Here is a 25,927-nt window from a genome sequence, read left to right as displayed (position 1 = left end):
AAATGCCGTTGAAGAGGTGGAAGGCATTGCTTTATCCACAATGAAGGGATGAGCAAGATCTTCAGTTTTTTTTTTCCTTGGACTTCAAATGTCTTGATGACGCTGAGAAAAGGATTTCAAATGCCAATGCGTCTTGTGAGGATGAGAGCGTGTTGATGTTTCCATTACGATAAGTTGGTTTCTATTAGAGCGATTGCTACAAGAAACGTGAGCTTTGGACGTTTGCAAGAAAAAAAAATTATAAGCCTGCAAACGAGAATCAAAACAAGCTTACTTTCAAGCGAATCAATCTTATCTACGTATAGGTAGATTAAAGATGATATAGCTCTGCGATCAACTCGGGATGGCATCCTTTATAGATAAGGTATGAAAACGTGTTGAGTCTGAGTTTGAGCATCGGTGAAGAAAATCGAAGTCAGTCCTGATCTTGGGTTGAAAATTTCTGGGTTTCGTTCTCCTAAAGTCATCAGAACACCTTCATGGGCTCGTAGCATGCTCCAGCGAGGCCAGAGACACGGCTCTGTGACACGCTGAGCGACATTTGGACGCGTCTTTGATTGTTGGGCTGTATTAGCTATATTTTGGCCCAAAGAGTACAAGAGGTATTTGAAAATCGAAAAGGCCTCCGCTAAAATGCCATAACTTGATATTTTGGGGTCGTTTTAATCGAAACATCGAAAAATAGTCGAGTCAAACAATGTTGAAATGAAACAGATGATGTTTTGTTCGTTGTTTGAAAAACAAGACTTCTATAAAGTTTTAGACATTGTGTTTTTGTTTGGTATTTTACACTTACTCTCCCTCCCTTCATATCTCCCATCCTTTTTTTTTGGAATGTGACAAGACCACCCTTCCTAACTATGTTCGACCCATAACAAGAGCCAACAACGCCATTCTGACATACATTCCATACTTCATTTGCCTAAAGTATGCTGCCCTGGGATCAAAGTCTACTTCAGGATCAATCTCATTTACCCGTGGTAGAGGATGCATGACAATCATTTGTGGTTTGGCTTTTTGTAAAGTACGAGTGGTAATAATATAGGATCCCAATGCCTTTTCGTATTCAGCGAGATCGGTGAATCGTTCCTTCTGGATACGTGTGACGTACAAGACATCAGTCTCACCAATAACTTCGTCTAGTGAGGTTGTCTCATATTGTCGTTTCAGACCAGCTCGTTTGACTTCAGCTCTAATTTCATCTGGCATGCGTAGTGATTGTGGTGCGACATAGTTGATCTTGACGTCGTAATTACATAGGAGACGTGCAAGGGAATGAACTGTTCGTCCATTCTTCAAATCACCAACCATGGTAATCGTGAGTCCATTTACAGTACCTAGTTCTTCTCGTATAGTATATACGTCCAATAGCGCCTACGTTAGGAGCGTGGGTAGGAACGCAAAAGAAAGGAACAGTGCCAAACAAAAAGCCCGACGACGTAGAGCATACCTGAGTTGGATGTTCACCTGTACCATCACCTGCGTTGATGACGGGTACTGGAGAATACTTTGCTGCTGTAGACGCCGATCCATGATCAGGGTGTCTCATGACGATAGCATCACCGTAGCAACTCAAAGTTCGTACTAGTTGAAAAAGGGTAATCGGTGAGCACAAAACAAAAACACCATGAGCTATAATGGGCATGTGATAACACCTCAATAACTGCCATCTCATTTACAAAACATACCTGTATCGGCCAAACTTTCACCCTTGGCGATAGAACTAGTAATTTGATTGATTCCAACAACTTGACCACCCAACCTCAACATGGCAGCTTCAAAACTACTAGATGTTCGTGTCGAAGCTTCATAGAAGGCTGAGCACAAGACTTTGCCTTGTAGTAATGGAATACATCCTTGTTTTTCAACCAAAACTCTCATTTCTGATGCAGCACCAAACAAGATGTGCAAGTCAGGTCGAGTGTACTGCTTAACGGATAGTACGTGTTTGCGATAGAATGGAGATTTAGATACTACCGATGATATAGATCTACCAATTGAAAACGGCGTCAAAAAGGAATGACCAAAAACGCCATCGCATGCGACCATCACATACCCAGGTAGTTCAGAGAGATATTGAGTTTGAGCTACATCCAGAGTTTGCTGGAATGTGCGCTGCAATGCCTTGCTAACTGTAGCCAGTGCGACAGCTTCGCCTTCTGAATTCGTTTCTTCTTGAGCTCTTCCATCGATCAATCCATCTTTCGTAACAGATGCAGGTGATGTCAACCAATTCTTCATGGCGACAGCAGCAGCATCCGTACTACCACGAGGAGCCATATTAGCAGAAGGAATTCCAGCAGGGGATTCACCTGCAATTGGTGGTTGACGAGCAGCAAGGAAGGCTGATATTGGATCATTGCTAGACATGAGTCGTCCACGAGGAGACTTGGGAGTCAATGCATCCATCAAGGCATTAGGTGATTGATCAGCATTCATGGTGAGTGGTACTGGTCGATGAGAAGTCATGGTTCCACGTCGAGAGTTTGATACAACTCCAGTTTTGCCAGAAACAATACGGACCAATCCAGTTACATCACGACCAGACGCCTGTCCGAATATACCACCATCAAGGTATACAGTCTCGCCTCTAAATACTACTCTATGTACTACACCATCAAGGGCCAATTCGGTTTTACCAATCTTGACCTTGGTTGGTCGACGACGTTCGATTTCAACTTCTATATATGTTTCAGGTTGTTCAGGCAAATCGAATATGGCTCGTGGATTATGGTATAATTTCGTTGCAATGTCGTCCATAGTCAAACGACCTTGAGACACTGCGTTCAACAAGAGTGGAAGGGAATCCTCCAATCCATCCTTGTATGCTGTTTGGCCATCCTGCTTCAGTAGCGACAAGAGTGGACCAACCGAGAAGCAATCTATAAATGCCAATAAGTCCCATAATGCCTCGACATCTTGTGGACTACCCAATAATGGCGATGCCAAATCGGCATTGGAGAAGAAGAGATTATGAATGGCAACATCGCAAGTGACATTGACACCCTTTTCCTTAGCCAATATAATGAGACTCATATCTTCTTCTTTTATGACGTTCGTGATATGGACGGATCGAGAATGAATGTTGGCAAGGAAGAGTACCGATGCCAAATCAGCGTCTTGAGCCGCTGCGATTATAGGCAATTCCTTGGGCCAAGTACGGAAGTGGGCAGTCAAGTCACTCATACCCATTAAAGCCAAAGTTGGGCATCGTTCTGCATCGAACGTGACATACAAGGATACACTATCACCTGCTACATTATCCAATATGGCGGCATTCTCGTGACAGGCACCCACTGACAAGGCGTAATCACAGAAGGCTTTTGATCTACAATTACTTTGAGCGATAGCCATAGACCTTTTATCCTTAAGAGAATCAGCCGAAGCTTCACCTTGTGGCATCAAGCACAACATGGTAAATCCACCCGCCAATGCAGACCTAGATGCTTGTACAAATTCAGATGATTCGGCAGTTGCCAAGTTGGGTATAAAGGTCGAGATGTTGATGAGACCAGGCAAGGTTACGGTTTTATGTGAGGTCTTATAATCTACACTCGAGATTTCAAATTCACGATGTCTACTTATAGCTTCGACAAAGAGTTTGGCACATTTAATGTTGGTAATCAATGGAATGGCAAAGTCGACTGCCATACGACGAGACCTATATCCACGACTCATATACGAAGCTGGACGACGGAACTTGTTTTTAGATGGCAGGTTTACGTATAGGTCAATCAAGTGAGTAGCAAGATGGGCTGTCAGAGAGTATTCTGCCTTTTGTGAGTCTTCGTCATCCAAGGCTTCAAGGTATTTTACAGGCACATCGTGCTCCTGCAGAAAGTCAGCAGTGCCAGACGTGGCAAACAGCTTATATCCCATTTGATTGAGTCTACGTGCAGAAGGCAAGAATTCCATCTTTTCCTTGTATGCACCAATAGACAACAAGATATTCTTCTTTGGCATTATAAAGCCGGTAGCTAGTAAGCCCTTTAGATATGCTTCATATTTATCTTTACCAAAGCAAGCTACTTCACCAGTTGATGCCATTTCAACTCCTAAAATCGGATCAGCTCCAGACAATCTCGAGAAACTGAATTGTGGTACTTTGACAGCAACATAGTCTTTACGTTCTTCTACTGGTGGATAAGCATCAAACGCTTCACCGACGATAGCCTTAGTTGCCATTTCAATCAAATCCACTCCCAAGACTTTACTGACAAATGGGAAGGAACGAGATGCTCGGACATTACATTCTATAACCTTGATTTCGTTGTTTTTAGCAATAAACTGGATGTTGAGTGGTCCTGTAACGTTCAAGGCCATGGCGATTTTACGAGTAGCGACTTCTATTTTACGAACGGTTTCTGGATCCAAGTCCTGAGGTGGCAGAATGAGTGTAGCATCTCCAGAATGTACACCAGCATTCTCAACGTGTTCAGAGATGACATGCATGACGAGTTTACCATTTAAGGCAACTGCGTCCATTTCAATCTCTTTGGCTTCTTCTATAAATTTAGATATAACGACTGGGAAGTCTCGTGATACGTTGACTGCCATTTGCAAGTATTGTGACAAGTCTGGCTCTGAGTATACTACATTCATGGCTGCTCCAGACAAGACATATGAGGGTCGGACCAAGACTGGGTATTGCACTTTACCACAGAATGTCTTGGCTTCTTCAATTGACGTCAATTCCTTCCATAAAGGTTGATCGACACCAATCTTGTCGAGCATACGTGAAAACTTGTATCTATTTTCAGCATTATCAATCATTTCAGGTGTCGTACCCAAAATCTTGACATTCTCACGATATAATGGCAGAGCAATATTATTAGGAGTTTGACCACCCATAGATACCACAACACCATCCGACTTTTCTAATTCATAGATGTCGAGGACACGTTCTAATGTCAATGTCTCGAAATATAGACGGTCGGCTTCATCATAGTCTGTGGACACGGTCTCTGGATTATAGTTGATCATGATGGTTTTGAGGCCAAGTGATCGAAGTGTTCGTATGCAGCGTACAGCACACCAATCGAATTCGACGGATGATCCAATACGGTATACACCACTTCCTAACACCATGACACCCTTGTCGTCAAACGCGACATCGTGCTCAGAGGCATTGTAAGTCACGTATAAGTAGTTGGTGTAGCAAGGGAATTCAGCAGCGACTGAATGAATAGTGGTTAGAGATGTTGCCCAAAAACGGCTTGATTGAATACTTGTTGAAGTACCCACCGGTATCAATCTGCTTCACGAATGGTGTAACTCCTTGATCGATACGTAACTTTCGTAAAGCCAATTCAGAAGTACCAATAGCTTTGGCAACCTGACGATCAGAAAATCCCATTTGTTTGGAACGAGACAATAAAGATCGTGGCAGTGTTTGAAGAGTATAGTTGCTGAAAAAATTCCATGCAGTGAGCAGATGCTTTCAACGTGAAAAGCTTTATCACGACGTTATACCTGAGTTTCTTATCAATCTCAACAATACCCTTCAACTTGTTCAAAAACCATCTGTCAATTGAAGTCATCTCGTGAATCTTGTCAACCGTGTAGCCTTGATGAAGAGCATTCGCGATAGCAAATACACGTTGATCTGACGGGTTTTGTAATTCGTCATCAATGGTGTGTACGTAGTCATTCTAGAAAGTAGACAAGTATGTTAGTGCTGAGGCAAGAAAAAAACCAGAGATATTGAGTTTTAATACCTCAAAGAATCCAATGAAGTGATAGTCTACAGCACGAATAGCCTTTTGAATTGTTTCTTCAAAAGTTCGGCCGATGGCCATGACTTCACCCACAGATTTCATGGCAGAGCTGATTTTGGTGCTAACACGAGAGAACTTTTTCAAGTCCCTGTAACGACGTGACAAAATGTTAACCGACGTAACATTTCAAAACAGAAACAAGAACGTATCATACCATCTTGGAATCTTGACCACACAATAATCCAAACTTGGTTCAAAGCAAGCAATAGTCTTTTTCGTGACGGAGTTTCGAACTTCAGTCAATGGAATGCCTAGACCCAATTTGGCAGCAACGAATGCCTTCGCAAAATATCGAGAATGAGAAACTGCCGATTCCATGGGCTAGGTAAACCGTAAAAAAACTGAACTTACAAGTGGATAGCCAGTAGCTTTACTAGCCAATGCCGAACTACGAGACAATCGAGCATTGACTTCAATGATACAGTACTCTCGTGAGAGTGGATTGAGAGCATATTGGATGTTACATTCTCCAATAACTCCCAAATGACGAATGACGTTTACAGCAGTTCGGCGCAACATCATGTAATCATCATCAGACAAGGTTTGAGATGGAGCTACGACAATCGAGTCTCCAGTGTGAATACCCAGTGGATCAAAGTTCTGTAAGAAATATCACGATGAGATAGAGATTTCCACTGGCCGAATAAGAAAATCATTGCAAAAAAAAGCCACGACAAGTCAGGCCACATCCTCACCTCCATATTACAGACGGTGATACAATTATCTGCTGCATCACGCACAACTTCATATTCAATCTCCTTCCATCCCTTCATACTTCGTTCAACCAGAACTTGAGAAGACGTAGCAAATGATCGAGTAGTCAATTCTACTAGTTGATCTTCATTTGAAGCAAATCCAGATCCCAAACCACCCAAAGCGTAGGCAGCTCTTACAATGACTGGATATCCAATAGCATTGGCCACTTCTACAGCTTCAGCTACTGAAGTAGCAGAGGCTGAACGAGCACATTGTTCACCAATTTCCATCATTTTCTGAGCAAAGAGTTCTCGATCTTCAGTGACTTCTATAGCAGAGATTGGAGTTCCCAAGACCTATGCAGACAGGAGCATGTCAAGCAAAACCAGCCCTGGGAAAAAAAGGTCCATCGAATTGCCATCTTATACCTTAACACCAAGTGCCTCAAACTCGTCTTTGAGTTTCACTCCAACATTCAGAGCAGTCTGGCCACCGAATGTACAATATATACCATCAGGTTTTTCATGCTTAATGACCATTCGAACAAAGTCTGGTGTTACTGGCAAAAAGTAGACCTTGTCTGACAGTCCACTAGATGTTTGAATAGTAGCAATATTTGGGTTGATCAAAATGGTATATATGCCTTCTTCTTTCAAAGCTTTGATTGCCTACAAATAAAGGTCGGTGAGACAGGAATCATTGCCAAAAAGCCTTTCTTGCTAGACCGTCGATCTATCACCCGCCACAGACAACTCTACAATAAGCGCGATGAGTGAATTTCTTACCTGAGAGCCAGAATAATCAAATTCTCCAGCTTGACCAATCGATAAACCACCAGATCCCAAAATCAAAACTTTACGTGGTCGTTGTCTCATTGGTGGTGCTGGTCTAACAGGTACTCGTCGAGGCACCAGTTTACCAGCCTTTTTACACTCCAATACAGACTCGATGAATTCATCAAACAAGTATTCAGTGTCCCAAGGACCAGGAGTTGATTCCGGATGGAATTGGACACTAAAGTATGGTAATCGGGTGTGTCCGATACCTTCGTTTGATTCATCATTTGCATTGATGAATGTGGCTTCCCATCCGTCAGGGAGAGTTGATACATCTACTGCAAAACCGTGGTTTTGGGAAGTGATGTAGCAGCGATTGGTTCGTAGATCGGTACATGGAATATTATGACCACGGTTACCAAACAAGAGTTTTGACGTTTTAGCACCTGCTGCAAGAGCTAATAGTTGATGACCAAGACAGATACCGAATATAGGTTTGGTTTGTTGAGCGAGTAGCTGTTTTAGATTGGTTATTGTTGGAGTGACGGTTGATGGATCACCTGGTCCGTTACTGATGAAGAGACCATCATATTCCTTTTGATGAGCCACGAAATCGTAATTCCAGGGCACCACAGTCAGTTCTACACCTCGTTTCAGAAAGCATCGTATTTGATTGTTCTTCATGCCGACATCTACAGCCATGATGCGTAAAGTTTTACCATCAGGTCCTTTTACAGCATTTACAGATGGGTCTGGATGATATGTGACTGGTGTGGTGATAGATACCTCGCCTACTAGATTCCGTTCGTTTGGATCATGCCAGTCTATATTCGATAAGTCGTTCATCCATGCTCTAGTAGCCGTAGCGGATGCAGCTAGAGAGAAGGATGCCGTCAAGTCTATTTCCGAGTCTGTAGCTACCAAACCATTTAGACCTGGTGAGTGACTGGGTGATGATGACGTGACGCCTGCTCCAACGAGAGCTTTTGGGAAGAGTAGTTTTGCTAACAATACACCCTTTGTTCGGATTGACTTGGTGATAGCTCTCGTATCTACGCCGTATATAGCTGGTACGTCATTCTCTTTGAGCCAAGCACCCAAAGAGGATGTGGCCAAGTAGTGAGAGTAGTCTCCCGAGTACTGACCGACGACCAATGCAGATATATGAATACGATTTGACTCGAAATATTTAGGTATGGATGCGAATTTTTCGATTTCCGATCGTGATGGGACACCATAGTTTCCGATCAGAGGAAACGTCAAAACAAGAACTTGACCTCTGTACGATGGATCAGTCAAGGATTCAGGATATCCAACCATTCCTAGATTGTAATTTTATTCGTTATAAATCATTCATTAAGAGCGTGATTGCATCTGGATTCTGCAGCGTTTTAGCACCACAGGTCGAAATTCACTTTTTTTTTGCTGCTCCAAACATCAGAAAAAACCTGATGTCTCGCTTAATAACAACATACCAGTCTGGAAGACACATTCTCCAGCAATTGATTTTGATTCAGCTCCAAAAGAGATCCCTTGATATGCAGATCCATCGTTCAAGACAAGAGTTCCAACAGTTGGAAGTTGACCATTCAGTTCTACTGGAGTGCAAGTAGGAGGAGTAGGCAAGGAGCGTCGTGCTAATACAGCTGCATTGGTAGCTGCCGCATCGCCGTTAGCTACTGCTTGACTCGCCATGATGGTGCTCGTCAACGACTTGTTGTGAGAAGAGTCCCAAAAGTGTCGAGGTTTCTGGCACCCTTCAGCAGAACTCCGGCCTCGTGTTTTCAAATTGTATTAGTAATCAATTATATCTAACTCGCCACTGGATTTATTCAATAGTTGGAGAACGCGTGTGGAATGAACAAGAAGTTGTTGGTTTGTGACTCGATGAGGGCAGCATATCGACGAGTTGTCAGTCTTCACTGATGTAGATCCTACCTAGGTACATGGCCAATAGCAAATCAACCTCAAAAAGTCAAGGTAGAGATGCAAAGGTAGTATCAACAGCAAGCGAGCTCAAATGGTCTCTTTTCGCTTCTGAAACAATATGCAAGACCGAGTAGAGGCTCACACATTCTGATGTTGCAGCTGGTAGTGCACACCACCTCTGTCTCTCTGCTCTTTTTTCATCACTCTGTAGAGTCGCATCTTCTTGTTGACAAACAAATCGAGACCAAGCTCAAAGATCCAATAGTCCCGACGGTATCTGTAATAGAGGAAGCTAACTGCTGCCCAATTTTTAGAATAGGTAGTCTTGCAACAACTTGATCCTATTTGACATTCCCGTGTTTTCCGTGGTGAGGAGCGCGTTGCCGCAAAGGCGTTCTATCGACGAGAAACCACTTCGCAGCTGGTCTAGATGAAAGTGGATTGATACTGATGTTCAACTTTATTCCGTGTCTCATGATTGTCTTCACTATATTCAGTTACAGATATGTTACAATTAATTTAATTTTCGTTTTACAAACAAGGCTTACCTCTAATAAATCGGGGTTGTTAGTACTGAATTATTCGCTGGTAAACACAGTATGGTGACTTACTATTCAGTGTAATGGTGTAGGCCCTCCAATATTACAGGTCGTAATACCTGCTATCTTTAGATTTTTTTTTGGCTTTTTCTATTTTTGGTTGTTGGCGCGGTACCTATTAGCGATAAGTGTTAGAAGAGTGATGGCTCCCTCAAAGATCTCCCACCGTGAACCTGCCCTCTGTGAAAACAGCTTGACTTTCGAGAATCGAAAAGCTTACCTCTCAATGAGCCACCGCAGCCCTTTGACCTGAGAATTCAACTCCTTACTTATATTCGTCGCGGGCTCCCCGTGTTTGCTTTTTTTTGCCAAAGTCTTTGAACTTTGAACCAATGTTTACGATTTCCACACTCATTCTGACACAAGACCAGCAAAGTTGGCTCACAATGTCTTCAAAGTTTTCTCTCAATTTTCTAAACGTGACGACTACCCTATATATGTGCCAAGCTACCAACCCTCGACAAAAAATGAAGCACCCTCCGTCTAGCGAGTCACAAAATTATCTGATTTTGACTCCAGAAGGACTACTTGTGTTCTTTTGTAGTGTCCAAATCCCGAAACAAAAACAGTAACACTTGGTGTCGCAGGATTTGGAGAATAATCAACCTCCAGTATCAAACTTTTTCGATAGTCCTGTTTTCAATTCAGTGCAATCACTTTCTTCTGGTTGAAAAGCACTAACTTGAAACACTCGTATATATAACACAGGTTTACAGTCCTTCATCTTCATCCAAATTAGAAGCCCAATCTAAAAGGTCATCCTCCAATTCATCAAAGTCCTTAATAATGGTCATTCTAGCTCTACTTGTGTGTTGCTTGTTTGTTGATTTCCCAGCTCGATCAGATCCAACAGACGCAGTCCTTTTCGTCCGTTGATGTTGTACTTTGTGATGTGCTTCAGCTTCATCGTCAGAATGCCATCCGCTGACAGGCGATCGTGCACCAGATGGAATTGGTGTTCGTTTGTTCATGTCAAAGTATCGTCTAAACATGTGTTGCAATTGGCTAACACGTCCACGAGGCTGTTTACCAGGTTTGGCCTTCCGCTTGTTATATAGCCTATAAAGATTCAATCAGACATCTGGTTTGCTTCATGAACCGAGCCAGATTCTCTTACTCGTATTGGCTTCTATGCTGCTGTAGTATCTCTAAACGGTGTCTCGTTAAATCTTCAGCACTTTCCACTGCTGGGGGTATTGTCGTAGCTGTTGCCTTCCAATGCTCATAATATTCTTCAAATGAGACTTGATGAACCTTCCACCGTGCACCACGTGTTGACTTGGTTCCAGGCGGTTGGTCCAAAGGCGTGTATTTGGCTGGTATGAGTGTTTCCACTTCAGGAACCGGGTCTTCATGCGGCGATAGTCCGGCTAAACCCAATAACCCAATACAGTTAGACTTTCGGATGATATCTGTCAACATCCATATTCAAGGACGGTTTACCATCTATCCGCCGACTAGCAATCACACAATCCCTTACTAATTGCGTGTAGAGTCTCGGCGACGTAGCATATATCTGCGCGCCAGTGCCATTCACTGCATTCTCTAGTATCGGACTTTCCAGCATGGCCTTTGACGTTTACCTCCATTTCAGTTACAAATTCCACATTTTCACTCCACACAAACGAGGCATACCTGTAAATATACAAGAATCTGCACTATTGAAATCTTGGGCGACCACTTGGCAACGTCATCGAGAAAGTCAACACATGGACGGCCCGTTTGCAGATTTACTGCAGAGATAGGAGATGTTGGCAACGAAATTTACATCAGAGTAGGAATGCGTACGCTTACTATTTGGATGAAAGGGAACAGTGACAAAGTACACTAAATTTGGTTTTTGGCATTAGCAAGAGTGCCTGAAACTTCATAGCGATTACTCACCTGCAGGGGGAGTTTCATTCCAATTTTCGGGAAAGAGGAGTTCGAGTTTGAATATACCGCCTATATGATTTCATTTGCTTAGCAAGAGACGAATGTGCTGTTGCGGTGCGAAACTGTACAGCTTGTCGTACCTTCCCAAGGTGTGTTGACTAAACCGTGAATGCAAGCCTATAATACCAGTTTCACAATAAGTAAACTATGGATAGTACAATTGGTCCGATTCGAGGAATTTGCTTGCCTCCCAATGAAAGAAATTGTTCGCAATCATATTGCAACTGATGCCCTACACATATGTATAAGAACGCGTCAGGAAATCAGAATCGAAAGTCATTGTAATGCCACTACCACATTTGCATACTGTGGGAAATGTAGACCTCTCCATAAGCCATAGCTCCTTCATCAACAATAAGACGGCACGACTCATGGCTGCCTTGCTTCCAAAATTGTGGCGAGTTTTCTTCCGACACAGATAGCCTTGACTGCGCTTGACTTTAGAGCACCTATGAAATCGAAATCTCGTGATTAATACCAGAGGACACGTCAGGATCACTTCATTGAGGTTAAGTGCCGCTCTGGCTTTCAAGCACCAGGAATTCAAATAGAAATCAGAGAAAGCAGCTTACCAGTAGAAGCAATCATCATGTCGAGGGAATATCAGGATGTGCTCCTGAATCAGCCTATAGTCATCGACAATGTAAGTTACCAGTCACCCTGCATTCATTCCTCGCAAATGGCATAGCACCAAATGTCAACATTTTCTTGTTGCATGCAAGACTGATCTCGTTGACTAACACCACCGATGACACCCATTTCCCATAGGGATCTGGTGTAATTAAAGCTGGATTTGCTGGAGATGAGCAACCAAAGTCGTTCTTTCCTTCAGTGCAAGTGAACATTAAACTCGTTTTGCACCGTGTTTCAGTTGCCTGCTGAACTTGATGTTTACGATTATAATCGCATTACCTTTGTATAGTGTTGGAAGGCCGAAACATGTACGAGTCATGGCTGGTGCTGTGGAGGGCGACACATTCATAGGAAGGAAGGCTACTGATTTACGAGGACTGCTACGGTTACGATATCCAATAGAACATGGCATCGTAACAGACTGGGATGATATGGAAAGGATATGGCAGCATGTCTATACAGAAGAACTCAAAACCTTATCAGAAGAAGTAAGCTTGGCCACTCTCATTCAGATGTGTTTTCCCATGCACCCAACGCTCACTCTAACCCGTCTACTAGCACCCTGTATTGCTGACTGAAGCACCATTGAATCCGCGTGCCAATCGAGAACAGGCTGCTCAGATATTCTTTGAAACATTCAATGTGCCGGCTCTCTTCATGTCTGTACAAGCTGTACTGGCACTGTAAGTGCTCATGTCAATCCGCATGCCATCAGGCCAGCCTTCAAATCTCTCAATTATCATTTAGATACGCATCAGGAAGAACAACAGGAATAGTCCTAGATGTAGGAGATGGTGTCACGCATTGCGTGCCAGTATATGAAGGATTTGCCATTCCAAACGCTGTGAGACGCATTGATTTGGCTGGACGAGATGTGACAGAGCATCTCCAGCTCCAACTACGAAAAGCTGGACACTATTTCTACACATCTGCTGAAAAGGATATCGTAAGAACCATCAAGGAAAAGACATGTTACATAGCATTGAATCCAGCCAAAGAAGAAAAGGAATTAGCTGGTAGACTGGATGACTTCACTTTGCCCGATGGCAATGTGTTGAAACTAGGAGCAGAGAGGTTTAGAGCACCAGAGATTCTGTTTACACCGGAATTGGCTGGACTCGAGTATCCTGGTATTCATCAGTTAGTAGTCGATTCCATCAACAAGGTGGATTTGGACTTGCGAAAGTCATTGTATGGGAATATTGTCATGTCTGGTGGATCTACGCTTTGCAAAGGTGTGTCTCCTTGTTCAAGGTGGTTTTCTTTGCAGGTTGCTGACAAAGACCTTCCTCTAGGATTCGGTGATCGCTTGCTGAATGAAATCAAAAAGCAGGCAGTGAAAGATATCAAGATAAAGATATTTGCACCACCTGAACGTAAATACTCTACCTGGATTGGTGGATCTATATTGGCCTCATTGAGCACATTCAAAAAGTTGTGGATTTCTGCTGAAGAGTATAATGAAGATCCCGACATCATCCACAAGAAGATGTTGTAGATTTTTTGATTTTATAGTTGGAGTCCTGTATGTAGTGGCACGGTAATATATATGACCAATGACAGCAACGAAAAGCTGTGAGCTTTTTTCGCAGAAATCCATCGCTCAATCAACATGTCAAATCTCTTTTCGGGATTCTTGTTTATTATTACTACTAGTACTATTAGTTGTATGTGACTAAAGATTTCGACTGGTTCCTGTAAGCACCACAGCATTCAAAAACTCTGTCACGGGACCCTTGATAAAGTTCTCTCTCAAGTCAATCAGGTACATACTGCCAGTTGCGGAGGATGGAGTCTTTCGTAGAAGCTTGTTTACGACCTTGATTGAATCACTTGTCACACAATTTTCTTGTGCGATGATGGTGTGTAGTGTGGGACAATGTATTGCAGCTTGAAACAGTTTCTTTAATCCGTAATCGCCGATTTGTTGGCTTGATATATCCAAACGTAGTAGACTCCTGTTACGTTGGATTCCAGAAGCGAGGATACTGCATCCTTTATCTTCAAGCCCATGGCTGAGACTAGCACTACCTCCAGCTAAATGAAGATGTGTCAGGCGACATGAGGAATTTTCAAGAGCAGCAGCAAGTTTTTCGATGCATTCTTCATGCCATAGACATCCATTTAGATTCAAGTCTCTGACAAAGGAAGCAATTCCATGCGACGCATTTCCGAGTAGAGTGAGCACCATTCGAGGAGGTAATGAGTTGCCGGCTAGATTCAAAGACTCTAATGGCTTGGTTTCAAGACATGTAAAAAGCGCACTTGAGACAGGTGACATATCGGTATCGGCCAAATTTAGGTGCTGAAGGGTTTTACATCGAGAAACTCCTTCAAACAGAGATAAGAGACCAGATACTCCGAGTCTGGTTGAGCTAATATTGAGGGTTCTGATTCGACATTGTGGCGATGACAAGTATTTAGAAAGGTATTGAGCAGCTTCCGTGCAGCTGGCATCTGACGGTGCGTTAAGGTTTTGAGAAATGTCGAGTTCTTGGAGATACGAATAATATGACGTAAGTGATCGAAATAGGTTGATTAAGCTGAGAGAGTTTATTCCACTTGAAGACAATTTCAGCCTTGTAAGACGTGATCCTGTGTTGACCACCAGGTTCGAGATGAATTCTGGACACAATCTCATTTTCGATGTATCTAGTTCGGAGATGTAACAGCTTGAGAGTGTATCATTTAGGAAGGAGTCGAAATCCGCATCTGACAATCCAATGGCTGAAGGTACTAGTCGTAATGATATCCCAAACCACTCTTCACGTCGCGTCGGTCTTGTTTCTTGACGTGACAAAGACTCCCCGACTTCTAATTGCTGCGTTTTATCTAGCATTACTGCCATCCCACTCTTATCTCGGGCTGGTATCACACTCGAAGATTCCTGTAAAGTCCTTGTCAACAGTGGCGACAGATTAACACTTGCTGGTATACCATTACAAGGTATCTCAAGAGTCAGATTGCGTTTCCAAGCTCGTGAATCTGCTAATATATCAGAAACCATAGCAGCATGGAATTTCCGCAGTGTAATAGTCAATCGAGTACACTTTGGCAACGAGTTCAATATTTTACGCATTCGTTGACGTGATCCAAAGGTCTCCCATGGTGCTGTTCCTATTTTCATTTCTTCTAAATCTAGTCCATCGTGTTCTAATACGTAGAGTACATCCACCGCTGTATCTGATGAGAGAGGTTTGGCGAGACATTCTTCCACGTAATGTTTAATGCAATGTAGCCGAGGAGATGAGAGGGTGACTGCACTTGATGCTGCTAAGATGTTGCAGTATCGAGAATGCCAAATTGAATCTGTAGAGAACTCTGATTTTAGCACTCTATGCTCGGCCCAACATAATTGCGGTATAGCAGCTCGACGGAGGATGTTGCGAATGCATACACTTTGCAAATCACCAAAACTGTCTACATCTGAAGTTGAATAAAGGCAGAGAGTGAGACTCTGTCAAAGGGATCGAAGCACCGATAATTGGTCCTTTTCTTTCTCACCAAACAGATTTTCAGCAGCCTGCTGAGCACATATGTTGACAAGACCGGGTAAATCCAGGTATACAGCAGCATCCATTAATTCTAGCAAATGCTCACGTACTGGATTGAAACTTAATTCTGTGCGACTCTGTTTCGAGTGGTAGCTTGCAATCATAAACATTGCAGCGTCGAGTAGAATACTAGAATCCAACGTTGGTAGCTCAATACTATTGGTGATTCCCTCTCGAAATGATCCTGAATACAGAAAAGACAGTTTGTACTTGTTTGATGAAACACTTAGACTCCAGCACGGACACATACGCATAGACTTCTGAAAGTGCCGTAACGTTCCCGACTCCTTCAACACTTCATGCGGCAAAGACATACGTATAGTACTATTCGGTCCATTAGATACTGTAACACTTTTAAAATCACTTCCAAAATGCTGTCGAATCATAGCTTGAAGCTTGTGTAATCGTTGACTAGAATCTGATTCAACAACAACATGCGAAGAAGGTTCAGCGGCTCTAGGAAGCTCAGGAGGTGTTCCATATGTACTAGTCCTTGAAGTTGGCGATTTGGAGTTAAGTGAAGCTTGCTCACTTCTGCCAGTTCGTGATGGTATTTGTGTTGTTGGTGATGCTGAAGAAGATGACGACGGGGTGTACGTATAATCATAATTTATACTCGAATTGTGCAAGTCCTGCTGGAGTTTCGACAGGTTTTTGGTATCAATACTCGATAATTCATCAAAGAGCACCGATTGCGAAAATTCAGAGATTTTGGAGTTTGTCAAGACCCGGAGAAGTGGTAACCGTTCTGATGATGTGACAATAGTCTTGGTCCGAGTATTTATCAAGTGGTTGCTCAATCCCGCGGGTGGTTTTTTTGTTGGTTTGCTGGTTGACCATCGACTTGAAGAATTTGAGGTTTCATATCTGGCAGTACCAGTGGATGCTACAGTTCCAATAGTAGCGTTTCCAGCCAATGCAATATTTCTCACAGCATTGGACACTAGACTTTGGACTTGCACCTGGTCTGGAGCATACGGAAGTCGTTTTAAGAAGACATCGGGTAATTGCTGTTGTTGTTGGTGATGGTGGAGTTGTTTCTGATCAGCAAGAGTAGAAAACCTTGCAATATTTAGTCCCAAGGTCACTGATGGCATTCACTTTTCTATACGTGACTAGTTTAACGTCGCATAGTCTTCTTGCGTCAATCACATAGTGTGTTTTAAATTCCGGCAAACGAACCGGCCGCTTTAATTGCTGGATCAACCTGGTCAACAGAACAAAGCCGAACGCACAATATTCACAGCAGGAATAATTATATATCAGAGTGTCGTGTTTCGATCTACAATTTTAAATATACACATTGTATAAAAACGCAACGTATGGTGTCCCTTTACAGTTCAAATTCTTATCAGCTAAACAAATCGGAGCGTCTTGGTGTTTGATCAGCAAGTTTACGAAGTTTCGGCAACTTGCTCATGTTAGGCGTAGAAGGTCTTTCTGTCCCCATCATAAATAAATCATCATTCTGTTGACCATATGATGGTGTGGGAGTATTAGCCTTTTCACGCAATGACGATTCACGTGAACGATTAGGAGAATTATTCACTAACGTATCGTCATTCTGTTTGGTACGGAATTCTTGCAGCAGTTCATCATGATCTTTGGTCAGGGCCCACGATGTAGGATACCTTGATGTGAGGGAAGAGAATGAGAAAAAGACAGATATGAAAGATAAATATCCCAGAGCGTCTGCAGAAGTTACTCACTTATAACTCCTCTTTCGAGGTGTCGTCCCTGTTGGCAAATCTTGAGCAAGTTGATTACTATCTATTTCACCATGCATCCCTTGTATATGTGCTCGACCGTTAGTAGCAAAGTCGACAGCCATATTTATACTCTTGGAGAGATCTCCACTCCATTGCTCTGTTGATCCACATACGGCTCTCGTTGATGCCTCTATCGTCGACTGTACGGATTTCAACGCATCGGTGACTTTTTGACCCTCTTCTTCAGCAGTTACAACATGCCTATCATGCGAGGATACAACCGATCGAGAAACTGGGTAAAGAACGGTCGTTAGCAATGGTAAGGTACGCCAGGCTCGAGGGAACCAACCTTTCTTCAGCGATGACTGGATTCCATTCACACTACCATCCACCAACATGCTAATTGATGCAGCTGATTCTAGACGTTGAGAGCGCTCTGCTTCCCACTGTCTTGAAAGCTTCGAGTGACCACCATCTACTAATTCGCCCAACGAATCAAAAGATACTCCAAGATTTTGAGATTGCGATTCGATCTCAATTATAGACTGATTACAACTGGCAGTCTCTTTAGATGCATCGTTCGATTGAGCTGTGAAAATGGAAGTGACTCGTTGGGCATGTGTGTCTAAACTATTTCGGAATGTAACGGTTGCAGACGAGATGGCGTCTTGACGTTGAGATAAGAAGGAGTCCATTAGAGATGATACGTCTTGTACCAGTTTCGATTTGGCAGTACCAGCAGCTTCTCGTTCAGCAGCCAGAGAAGCTTCCAGGGCGCTTATCTGCGACCGTAGGTTTGTGATCTAAAATGGATCAGACACAGTCAATTTTTTTTCGTAGTCGCGTTTACTTAATAATAAAGAACACATGCCTCGGTTTGCATGGAGGCCTGAAGATTACTTTCAGCAATCTGCCGTTGCTTTAGACGTTCAGAAAGCTCTTGAGCAGCCCCATCCAAAACTATGCCCACCATCTGTCTTGTAGCAGATGCCCACTCTGTAATCTGCCGCAAAAATCTGTTAACTGTATGTCTGAACAAGATAAATGCATTGTTTCGGCTACCTCCGTCTTGTGCCTAGTCAGCTCTTGCATAGACACATTCCACGTTTCTTCAAACATGACTCGTTGCTTCTCAGACTGCTGCTGTATCGACGTCCGTAATGTCTGAGCTATAGCATCTATCTCATCTATACTAGTTGTCGAATCAAGTCTAGCAGAGGTGGTATTCTGTACGAGCTGTCGTGTCCTTGTTTGTATGCCATCAATACATAGGTCCAACTCAGTTTTATGCACAGTAGTATCCTACAATCACAAAATATAAGCTCAAAAGAGAAAAAAGTAAGACGAAGACCTACATGAAGATGCTTCTTGGAAAAATCCTTCATCCCTGATGACACTCGTTGAATTATAGCCTTGGATCGATCATGAAATGTTGATATCTGAGATTCTAGGCCAATAAGATCAAGCCGTAGAGACTTTCGAAATTCATTGAAGGTGCTCATGTTGCCATTCTGGACGGCAGCCTTTCGATCTGAGACAAAAAACCAGTCGTTAGGCATTTTGCATTTCAGAATATCGACTTCAATTACCTATTTTGTCATGCAATCCTTGTACGTCTTCTACTGATGAAGAAAGCGTTGTTACCAGCCCTGATGCCACATCGTTCAATCTTTTTTCAGTCTCAGCATGAGCCCTACGAACGAGAGAAACGTCATTTGTGTACAGTAAATCTGAAACAAATGTTGCTCATACATTGTAAGCACCATTTGTTCAGTAAGCCTGTTTTGGGTTTCTCTCACTTCTTCCATGAGCTTTTGCAACTCGCTCTTTTTCAAGCCCAACTCGACCTACCCAAGAAAGTTAGCGCAAAAAAGGTATGCTAAGGGAAATACAAATTCCCTACCACTGTCAAATCCAACTTTGTAGACTTCTCGTTAAATAAAAGCTGTTGGGCTTGAAACTTTTCTTCTAGCTGCCGTATACTTTGATCCTTGGAAGAAATTATACGAGATACCTCATCTAGACTATCCTTTCGACTCTGACTTTCATTCATGAGACTGTTATAGCTGTCGGGCGACAGGAATATTCCATTTTTTTCTCGAGTGGCCTATAAAGAATAGATTTCAGTCCAGTTAACGGGATCGTTCATCGTTCTGTGAGAACGCACCAACAAATCAGCCTTCAGCCGTTCAATTTCGTTGATATATTCACGAATGAGAGCCTTCTTGGTCATCTTTTGATTCACTTCGGGCTTGTTGCGAATGTTTTTGGCTCGATGAGCATAATCCAGAGTAGACATGGACTCTTCCAGATTGGATCTAGAGGGTGACACTACCGGTATTTCATAAGAAATAGGATCATAAGACTCGAAGCATATTATTCACCCACCAGCGGCAATGATACAAGTCTTGGTACGACCACCTAAATCCAAAATCGTGAGCAAATCAGGACAAGCAAAAATGAGATGGCACAGGGACACCATACCCAATGAGTCTTGCAATAGACGAGTCAGTTTACTCTCTCTGTATGGTATATGGGGTGAGCGGTCTACAAGAGCATTGATGACACGACCCAACGTGAGCAAACTCTACAAGGCATTTAAGGTTGGTGAATTTCAGCTAGCCGAGATAATTTCCAGCTCGATGACATACCTGATTGATCATGCCAGCTTCCTTCGCCCTATTCTTTTCTGCACCAGATCGTCCAATATTCTCAGATCCTGCCAGGTCTACTAGATTCATCTTGCCGACCTATTTGCAGAAACATCAGACAAAGCTTTTGCGCCTTCTCGGCGTCAACATACTTTGAGCAGCTCTTCTCCATCAGGTGTCGTTTCTTTGATGTGGACGGTTATCGAAAATATGCAATGTGATCGACTACGGATAGGAATTGAGATGTGTTGGCCCAGAGCTCCGAATCACTAATGCGTTACCTTGACACTTCATTCATCTTTGTTGCAGCTGTTTGACGTCGGACAGAGCCCCGTTGCAAGATGGCAATCACATCTTCGGCATTCTTGACCAAAAGCTCTTCCAATCCTTGTATGACAACGGATCCCTAGTAGAGTATATTATATGATCAATACCATACCTATGTTATGACGCAGGGCTCGAAATAGCTTGCCTTTTTTGTCAAATCCTCAAATATTCGTAGTTTCCTTGAATCGTCATCCGCTGAAAGCAGATCTTTTAGCTCTTCATTGTACAATTCAATGAACTATATAAGTAGCGTAAGCGTGTTTGAAACATTCATATGGCTTTTTGGTTCATACCGAAACACGAACAGAATACTCGTTCGTGTCACTCTCTAAGGTATCGAATAAAGAATGCAAGGTCCTTGGAATTATGCCTGCATCTCGTCCACGAATATCATTTAGATCGCCCTCCATCGTATAGGTTTTGCCTGTACCAGTTTGACCTAATTAGACATTAACAAGGGTTAGATTCTGGTGAAGGTTGAAGACTCCTAGTTTGGAAGTACCGTATGCAAAAATAGTACAATTATAGCCCATCAGCACCTATTTAAACGTCAATGTGTGAATTCAAGGGCAAAGAATCAATCAAACTATTCGCTCAACCTCTTCCAAGATGGGAGCTACTACATCCGTAAACACAGCATCTTGATCAGCTTCCGGACCAAACACCTTGTCAAAACCATAAGTCTTTTGAATGTCTCCTCCAGCGCGTAGATTCAATTCTCTTGACCTAGTTCCAGAAGTTGTGATGACTATGGGTGAGTTCTCTCTTATTTCGCGAGCACTTCTTGGCCTATAGTATAGAAATGAATAGTAAATAGATTGAGAAGAAGTTGTACAAAACATTATTTCAAGTCAGATCCGATGGATATACCTGACTCTGACGACGACGTGAATGTTTGTTTCTTTTTCAGCAGTTATCGTGTGAATGACACCTCCTCCCCCCATTGCCATGGCCATTTGCGTTAGTACTAGTATACAAATATACTCGATGGCCGTACTATTGAACTGATCTATACATTGGAAGGAATCAAAGATCAGTCAAACTGCTCCAAAATCTTGACTATTGTTTTCGAGCTGTAAACCGATGACGACGAGAGATGAGCGAAAAGGAAATGAATTCGATTTGTAGTTTTGATGGACTTGCCTGTACTTGAGACTGTAATCAGCTTGGACTGAACTTGAGCATTCACAAAGGAACTGCGCTCCTTGCTTTTCTAAACGAGTCGTCAAGGTGAGTGAAGGAGTCGAAGCTCACAGTGAATGTGAAAAGAACTGACGCAAAAATAACATAAAACCACGTAGATCTACGTATATTTACGAGATATATACTCAATTATGGAGGATCTAGAACGTGGACGAGGCACGAGATCTGAACGTGCCAGGAGCAAATCAAGACCAAGACTTCAACTAGACATACCGGCTCCGCCAAGAACTCCTATTCCACCTGTCCCACGTGCTGGTATTTCATCGTTTACTCTATGCATGAATCCTCTGAAAGGTCAACGTTTTTCATCTTTGACAGAATGGACGCCAGTCTCGTCTCATGAACTCTACAGCCCGGTTAAACGAGTTCGATCAAAGAGCAAGAGGAGCGAAAGTGCTTACCCTAGTGACAATGAAGCTTCTCCTTCTGTAGTCGATTCGCCAGACAGGCCATCATCGTCACCGACAAGCCGACGACGAAAGTCACGAACTCCTACTGCACACAACGGCATCGAGCTACAAAACAATAGATCCTCTTCTTGTGTTGCTCAAGATCAGCCTGCCACTCAACTAGACGAGGAATCCAGCAATCGACGTGATGAATCCTCCAAAACATATAGATCAAGAAGTCGCAAACGAACATCTAACGAGTTTTCTAACGGCATTACCGAGCCTGAGCCAGTTCGACGCTCAAAAAGCCGTAGACCATCAGACCGTCAGGTGCCAGATCAGAACGAGCTTGCCGGACAACAACCTGATATCAGACCTTCATCAAGTCGACTTTCGAGAAAAGGACGTGATTCGACGAACAGACGCAGATCACAATCACGTACACCAACAACAGTTGCAGATACGAATGACGATCTGGCGTCTCCGAAATCACCCAACCAATACCGTGAATCGGCCAGGAAGCGTAAATCAGCTGACAAGACACGTCAGCTAGAAACCAACACCGAGCACACAGCCCAACCAACAGCCGTCGAAAAACCTCCACCGTCAGTCTTCGACAATGTTGGCAAGCAACCGTCTGATTTCGATGGATACATAACGTCAGTTTCGATACACGGTGCAGACTCGATTGCGTTAGATCCTAAAATTATGGCACCGCTAGTGCAGGTTCACTTTGTTGGTACGTATTCAGTTCCTGCGACGTCTTGGGTAGACAATCTGTTGTTCACATTTGTTACCCTCAACTATAGATATCAAATCTGGAGAGTACTTGATCAAGTCTGATCCAAATCGACCTGTCACAACTTTCAATGAAGCTGGAGTCGACTATATCCTACCAGTCATTACAAAGGTGACTTTCTGTATGCGTTTCAGCAAAGGAAATGACAAAGAATTGACCCAACTCTGTTGTAATAGCCGTACAAATTCCTACGGCATGCTCACACACCACGAAAACCTAAATGGGAAGAAGAATTCTTACTGAATGAAGACTACAAGCACATTGTTCGAGAAAATGTGTTGATCTTATTTGAAATGCTCAATGTGGTGACAGACAGAGCTTTAATCGCCAGGTTTGCACATCCGTGGTTCTGGTCTTCTTTCTAATGACTTGACTTATGTTTTTGTTCTTAGTGGAAGATCAGACGGATGGCATCGAGTCGCTTACGCCTTTTGCAAACTGGTGCCATCACCAACATACACAAACACCGAACATCAACGACTACGATTACAGCTCTACCAGTATCCCAGCAATATACTATGGGGTAAAGCTGTTGGTCGTGTTCCTCATGTATATCGCTGTTGGCGTGGAGTTACAGTCGGGCGAGGTATTGCAACTGCTCGACCTCCACCATTGGCTGCCAATAGGAAAAAGTATGATGGGACTCTATATGTTAGTATTTGTGGTAAAACCGCACCACCTTCTCGATTGGTGACGAGAAGACCTGAATGGGCTGGTGAAACTGAAGTTGGCAAAGTACCATATGAAGATGTAAGTATCAGTCTATAGTTTTATCCCTACACCCTTTTTTGGGTGCCTCACGCGCTTGTATCTTATGCTCTGAGACGATACATCTAGATGCTGGAAGTATATAATTCCAAGAAGAGAGCTTTGGAACCCATGTACAGAAGTTTGGCTAATCTTGTCAAGAAGGTATGTCCGTTGCCTGAGTGTGTCGTTTTTGCTTACGACTATCGATCTCACAAACTCCCTAACGACAATAGCCAATGTGGAGACGACACCCATCACAAGCATGTCGTCTACCAAACAAGCTCATGTACAGAATCGAACCAGGATCGACTGGAGCATTCTCGCTGGCATTCTCCAACAACGGTATCTTCTTAGCAGTCGGATGCTGCGATGCTGGATCATATCCTATTCGGATATATGATGTCTTGTCTGGCGATCGAGTAGCCAATTTGGAGGGACATCGAGATTTAGTTTACGAACTTGTTTGGAGTCGTGACGATGAGTATGTTGAGAAGCGCGGTCTTCCTCTTTTAGCTCTCTTTTGGTTTTTGTGACTCCTTTTCTAATAGCGTTCTTATGTCGACATCATCCGATGGATCAGTTCGATTGTGGAAGTTTATGGGTGACGGCAATGTTAGGCCGAGCTTAGTGCTTCAACATCCCTGTTTTGTGTACTCGGCAGTGCTTCACCCTATCGCACCGTAAGTATCTGCTTTACCATGTGCAAAACAGATGAAATTTCTTCGAATAGGAACTAATTCGTCTTTGAACTTCTACCTTAGACTCATTTTCACCGGCTCATTCGACACCCAAATTCGTGCATGGTCTTCAGATCCAACCGAAATCATCATTACATCGCGTCCACAATCGCCTACTCAAGACACACGTCATCTCCCTCATGCAAGATCTGTGTCAAGAGCCACGACACATTCTTCAGGTGGCCGTTCAAGAGTTCATCCCACTACAAGTCATCCTACGACGATACACCCAACCGATACATACAAGGGTCATGAAAACTACGTGAATGCACTTGCATTTGATTCAGAGGGGGTCAAGATGTATTCGGGTGACGGGAATGGGTGTCTTAAAGTATGGTCTTGTCGTGTTGATACGACAGAAGGATATGACAAGTATCAATGCATCAAGACTGTTATGGTTGATGAGGTATGAGCATGATGGTTGCGTTATTCCACAATTTTCCCACAGTTCTTATTCTTTGCCGGAATTTGAACACAAACTCAACACAACATTTAAAACATTTCACAGGCCAGCCCAATAACCTCAATACGGATGCATCCTTCCAACCGTCGAATCCTAGTCCATTCACTAAATGGAACTCCCCGCCTCCTCGATACCCGCATATACCGATTCACCACCACCTTCCAAACACCACCATTAACCTCCACCTCCTCCTCCGCACCCAACTGCCCCATAACAGCAATCACATCAACATTCACAAGAGCAAGCTTCTCACCATGCGGAACACAAGTATGGGCCGGTGGATCAGACGGTGTCGTACGTGTCTGGAATGCAGATAACGGCACTGTACTTGGATCATACGAGGGACTTGGATTCCGTGGTCAGATCAGTGCAGTTGAATACCATCCAAAGGATTATTTGGTTGCTATGTGCTGTGTTGGGGATCGACAACCAGTATTGATTTTCAGTTGGGATGAGTCTCCTGACGTTTTGGAAGGTTTCCATTCAGCTGCTGCTGGTTCTGGAGAAATAGCTCCATCGGCTGAATCGCTGAATGATGCAACGCATAGTAAACGAGCATCTAGGACATCAGATTACTATGCTGATGTGATTCAAAGTAATCCACAGCTCAGGTCACCATCTCGTGGAGTTTTAGATGCTGGAGATAGACGTGTCTGTACGTGTAACTTTACTTGACGTGTCGTCCTTTTTCCGAGATTGCGAAGAAAAAACATATCTAACATGAACAACCGTAGTTTCTATCGAACCACACCGACCTCCAGTGGCATCACCTACTCGAGGGCTATCAGCCTTTGAAGGCGAGTCACGAAACACATCCCATATTGATGCCTCAGAAAACAATCTGGCTCAACGAGCGCCATACAAGAGGACTTTACGGAAAGCTTGATCCACAACCGAATTAAAACCCGGATGCGTTTTTGCCTTTATATCAATGATTTGTATTTAGCTTTCTGTTACCAATACTACTACTAAATAGTGAGTCTGTGTAATGTGTACAGTG

At 43.2% G+C, this 25,927-nt stretch overlaps 6 protein-coding genes across 6 annotated transcripts; 2 read left to right on the top strand and 4 right to left on the bottom strand.

The window, feature by feature from the left end:
- Positions 1-858: 858 nt before the first annotated feature.
- On the bottom strand, positions 859-8,944 carry SmJEL517_g00916 (uncharacterized protein; the record flags this gene model as incomplete). Its single annotated transcript, XM_031166844.1, has 13 exons — positions 859-1,374; positions 1,451-1,584; positions 1,689-1,990; positions 2,057-5,177; positions 5,245-5,408; positions 5,473-5,651; positions 5,718-5,865; positions 5,932-6,056; positions 6,129-6,377; positions 6,473-6,829; positions 6,902-7,141; positions 7,259-8,571; positions 8,725-8,944. The coding sequence occupies 13 exons, from the start codon at positions 8,942-8,944 to the stop codon at positions 859-861; spliced, it is 7,068 nt and encodes a 2,355-aa protein (XP_031027006.1).
- A 1,543-nt stretch (positions 8,945-10,487) lies between these two features.
- SmJEL517_g00915 (uncharacterized protein) lies at positions 10,488-12,085 on the bottom strand (the record flags this gene model as incomplete). Its single annotated transcript, XM_031166843.1, has 8 exons — positions 10,488-10,836; positions 10,895-11,147; positions 11,221-11,347; positions 11,413-11,510; positions 11,572-11,604; positions 11,662-11,721; positions 11,793-11,829; positions 12,020-12,085. The coding sequence occupies 8 exons, from the start codon at positions 12,083-12,085 to the stop codon at positions 10,488-10,490; spliced, it is 1,023 nt and encodes a 340-aa protein (XP_031027003.1).
- A 216-nt stretch (positions 12,086-12,301) lies between these two features.
- Positions 12,302-13,843, top strand: SmJEL517_g00914 (uncharacterized protein; the record flags this gene model as incomplete). The annotated part of the gene is made up of 6 exons (XM_031166842.1): positions 12,302-12,355; positions 12,481-12,527; positions 12,635-12,833; positions 12,904-13,028; positions 13,093-13,580; positions 13,641-13,843. The coding sequence occupies 6 exons, from the start codon at positions 12,302-12,304 to the stop codon at positions 13,841-13,843; spliced, it is 1,116 nt and encodes a 371-aa protein (XP_031027004.1).
- A 177-nt stretch (positions 13,844-14,020) lies between these two features.
- Positions 14,021-16,996, bottom strand: SmJEL517_g00913 (uncharacterized protein; the record flags this gene model as incomplete). The annotated part of the gene is made up of 3 exons (XM_031166841.1): positions 14,021-15,771; positions 15,850-16,083; positions 16,150-16,996. The coding sequence occupies 3 exons, from the start codon at positions 16,994-16,996 to the stop codon at positions 14,021-14,023; spliced, it is 2,832 nt and encodes a 943-aa protein (XP_031027001.1).
- A 254-nt stretch (positions 16,997-17,250) lies between these two features.
- Positions 17,251-21,542, bottom strand: SmJEL517_g00912 (uncharacterized protein; the record flags this gene model as incomplete). The annotated part of the gene is made up of 19 exons (XM_031166840.1): positions 17,251-17,530; positions 17,609-17,900; positions 17,958-18,411; positions 18,474-18,611; positions 18,671-18,910; positions 18,964-19,139; positions 19,198-19,301; positions 19,361-19,455; positions 19,512-19,715; positions 19,776-19,926; positions 19,993-20,029; positions 20,093-20,195; positions 20,260-20,358; positions 20,412-20,484; positions 20,541-20,665; positions 20,880-21,025; positions 21,089-21,125; positions 21,186-21,375; positions 21,457-21,542. The coding sequence occupies 19 exons, from the start codon at positions 21,540-21,542 to the stop codon at positions 17,251-17,253; spliced, it is 3,030 nt and encodes a 1,009-aa protein (XP_031027002.1).
- A 378-nt stretch (positions 21,543-21,920) lies between these two features.
- On the top strand, positions 21,921-25,813 carry SmJEL517_g00911 (uncharacterized protein; the record flags this gene model as incomplete). Its single annotated transcript, XM_031166839.1, has 11 exons — positions 21,921-22,044; positions 22,108-22,917; positions 22,988-23,088; positions 23,154-23,308; positions 23,370-23,727; positions 23,815-23,889; positions 23,961-24,208; positions 24,276-24,407; positions 24,489-24,870; positions 24,973-25,582; positions 25,662-25,813. 11 exons carry the CDS (start codon positions 21,921-21,923, stop codon positions 25,811-25,813), a joined length of 3,147 nt encoding a protein of 1,048 aa, XP_031026999.1.
- Positions 25,814-25,927: the final 114 nt, after the last annotated feature.

The sequence above is a fragment of the Synchytrium microbalum genome (assembly GCF_006535985.1).
Source record: "Synchytrium microbalum strain JEL517 chromosome Unknown SmJEL517_scf0003, whole genome shotgun sequence".
Lineage (NCBI taxonomy): Eukaryota > Fungi > Chytridiomycota > Chytridiomycetes > Synchytriales > Synchytriaceae > Synchytrium > Synchytrium microbalum.
The sequence above is the reverse complement of the archived record's forward strand: the minus strand, read 5'-3'. Positions and strand labels throughout refer to the sequence as shown.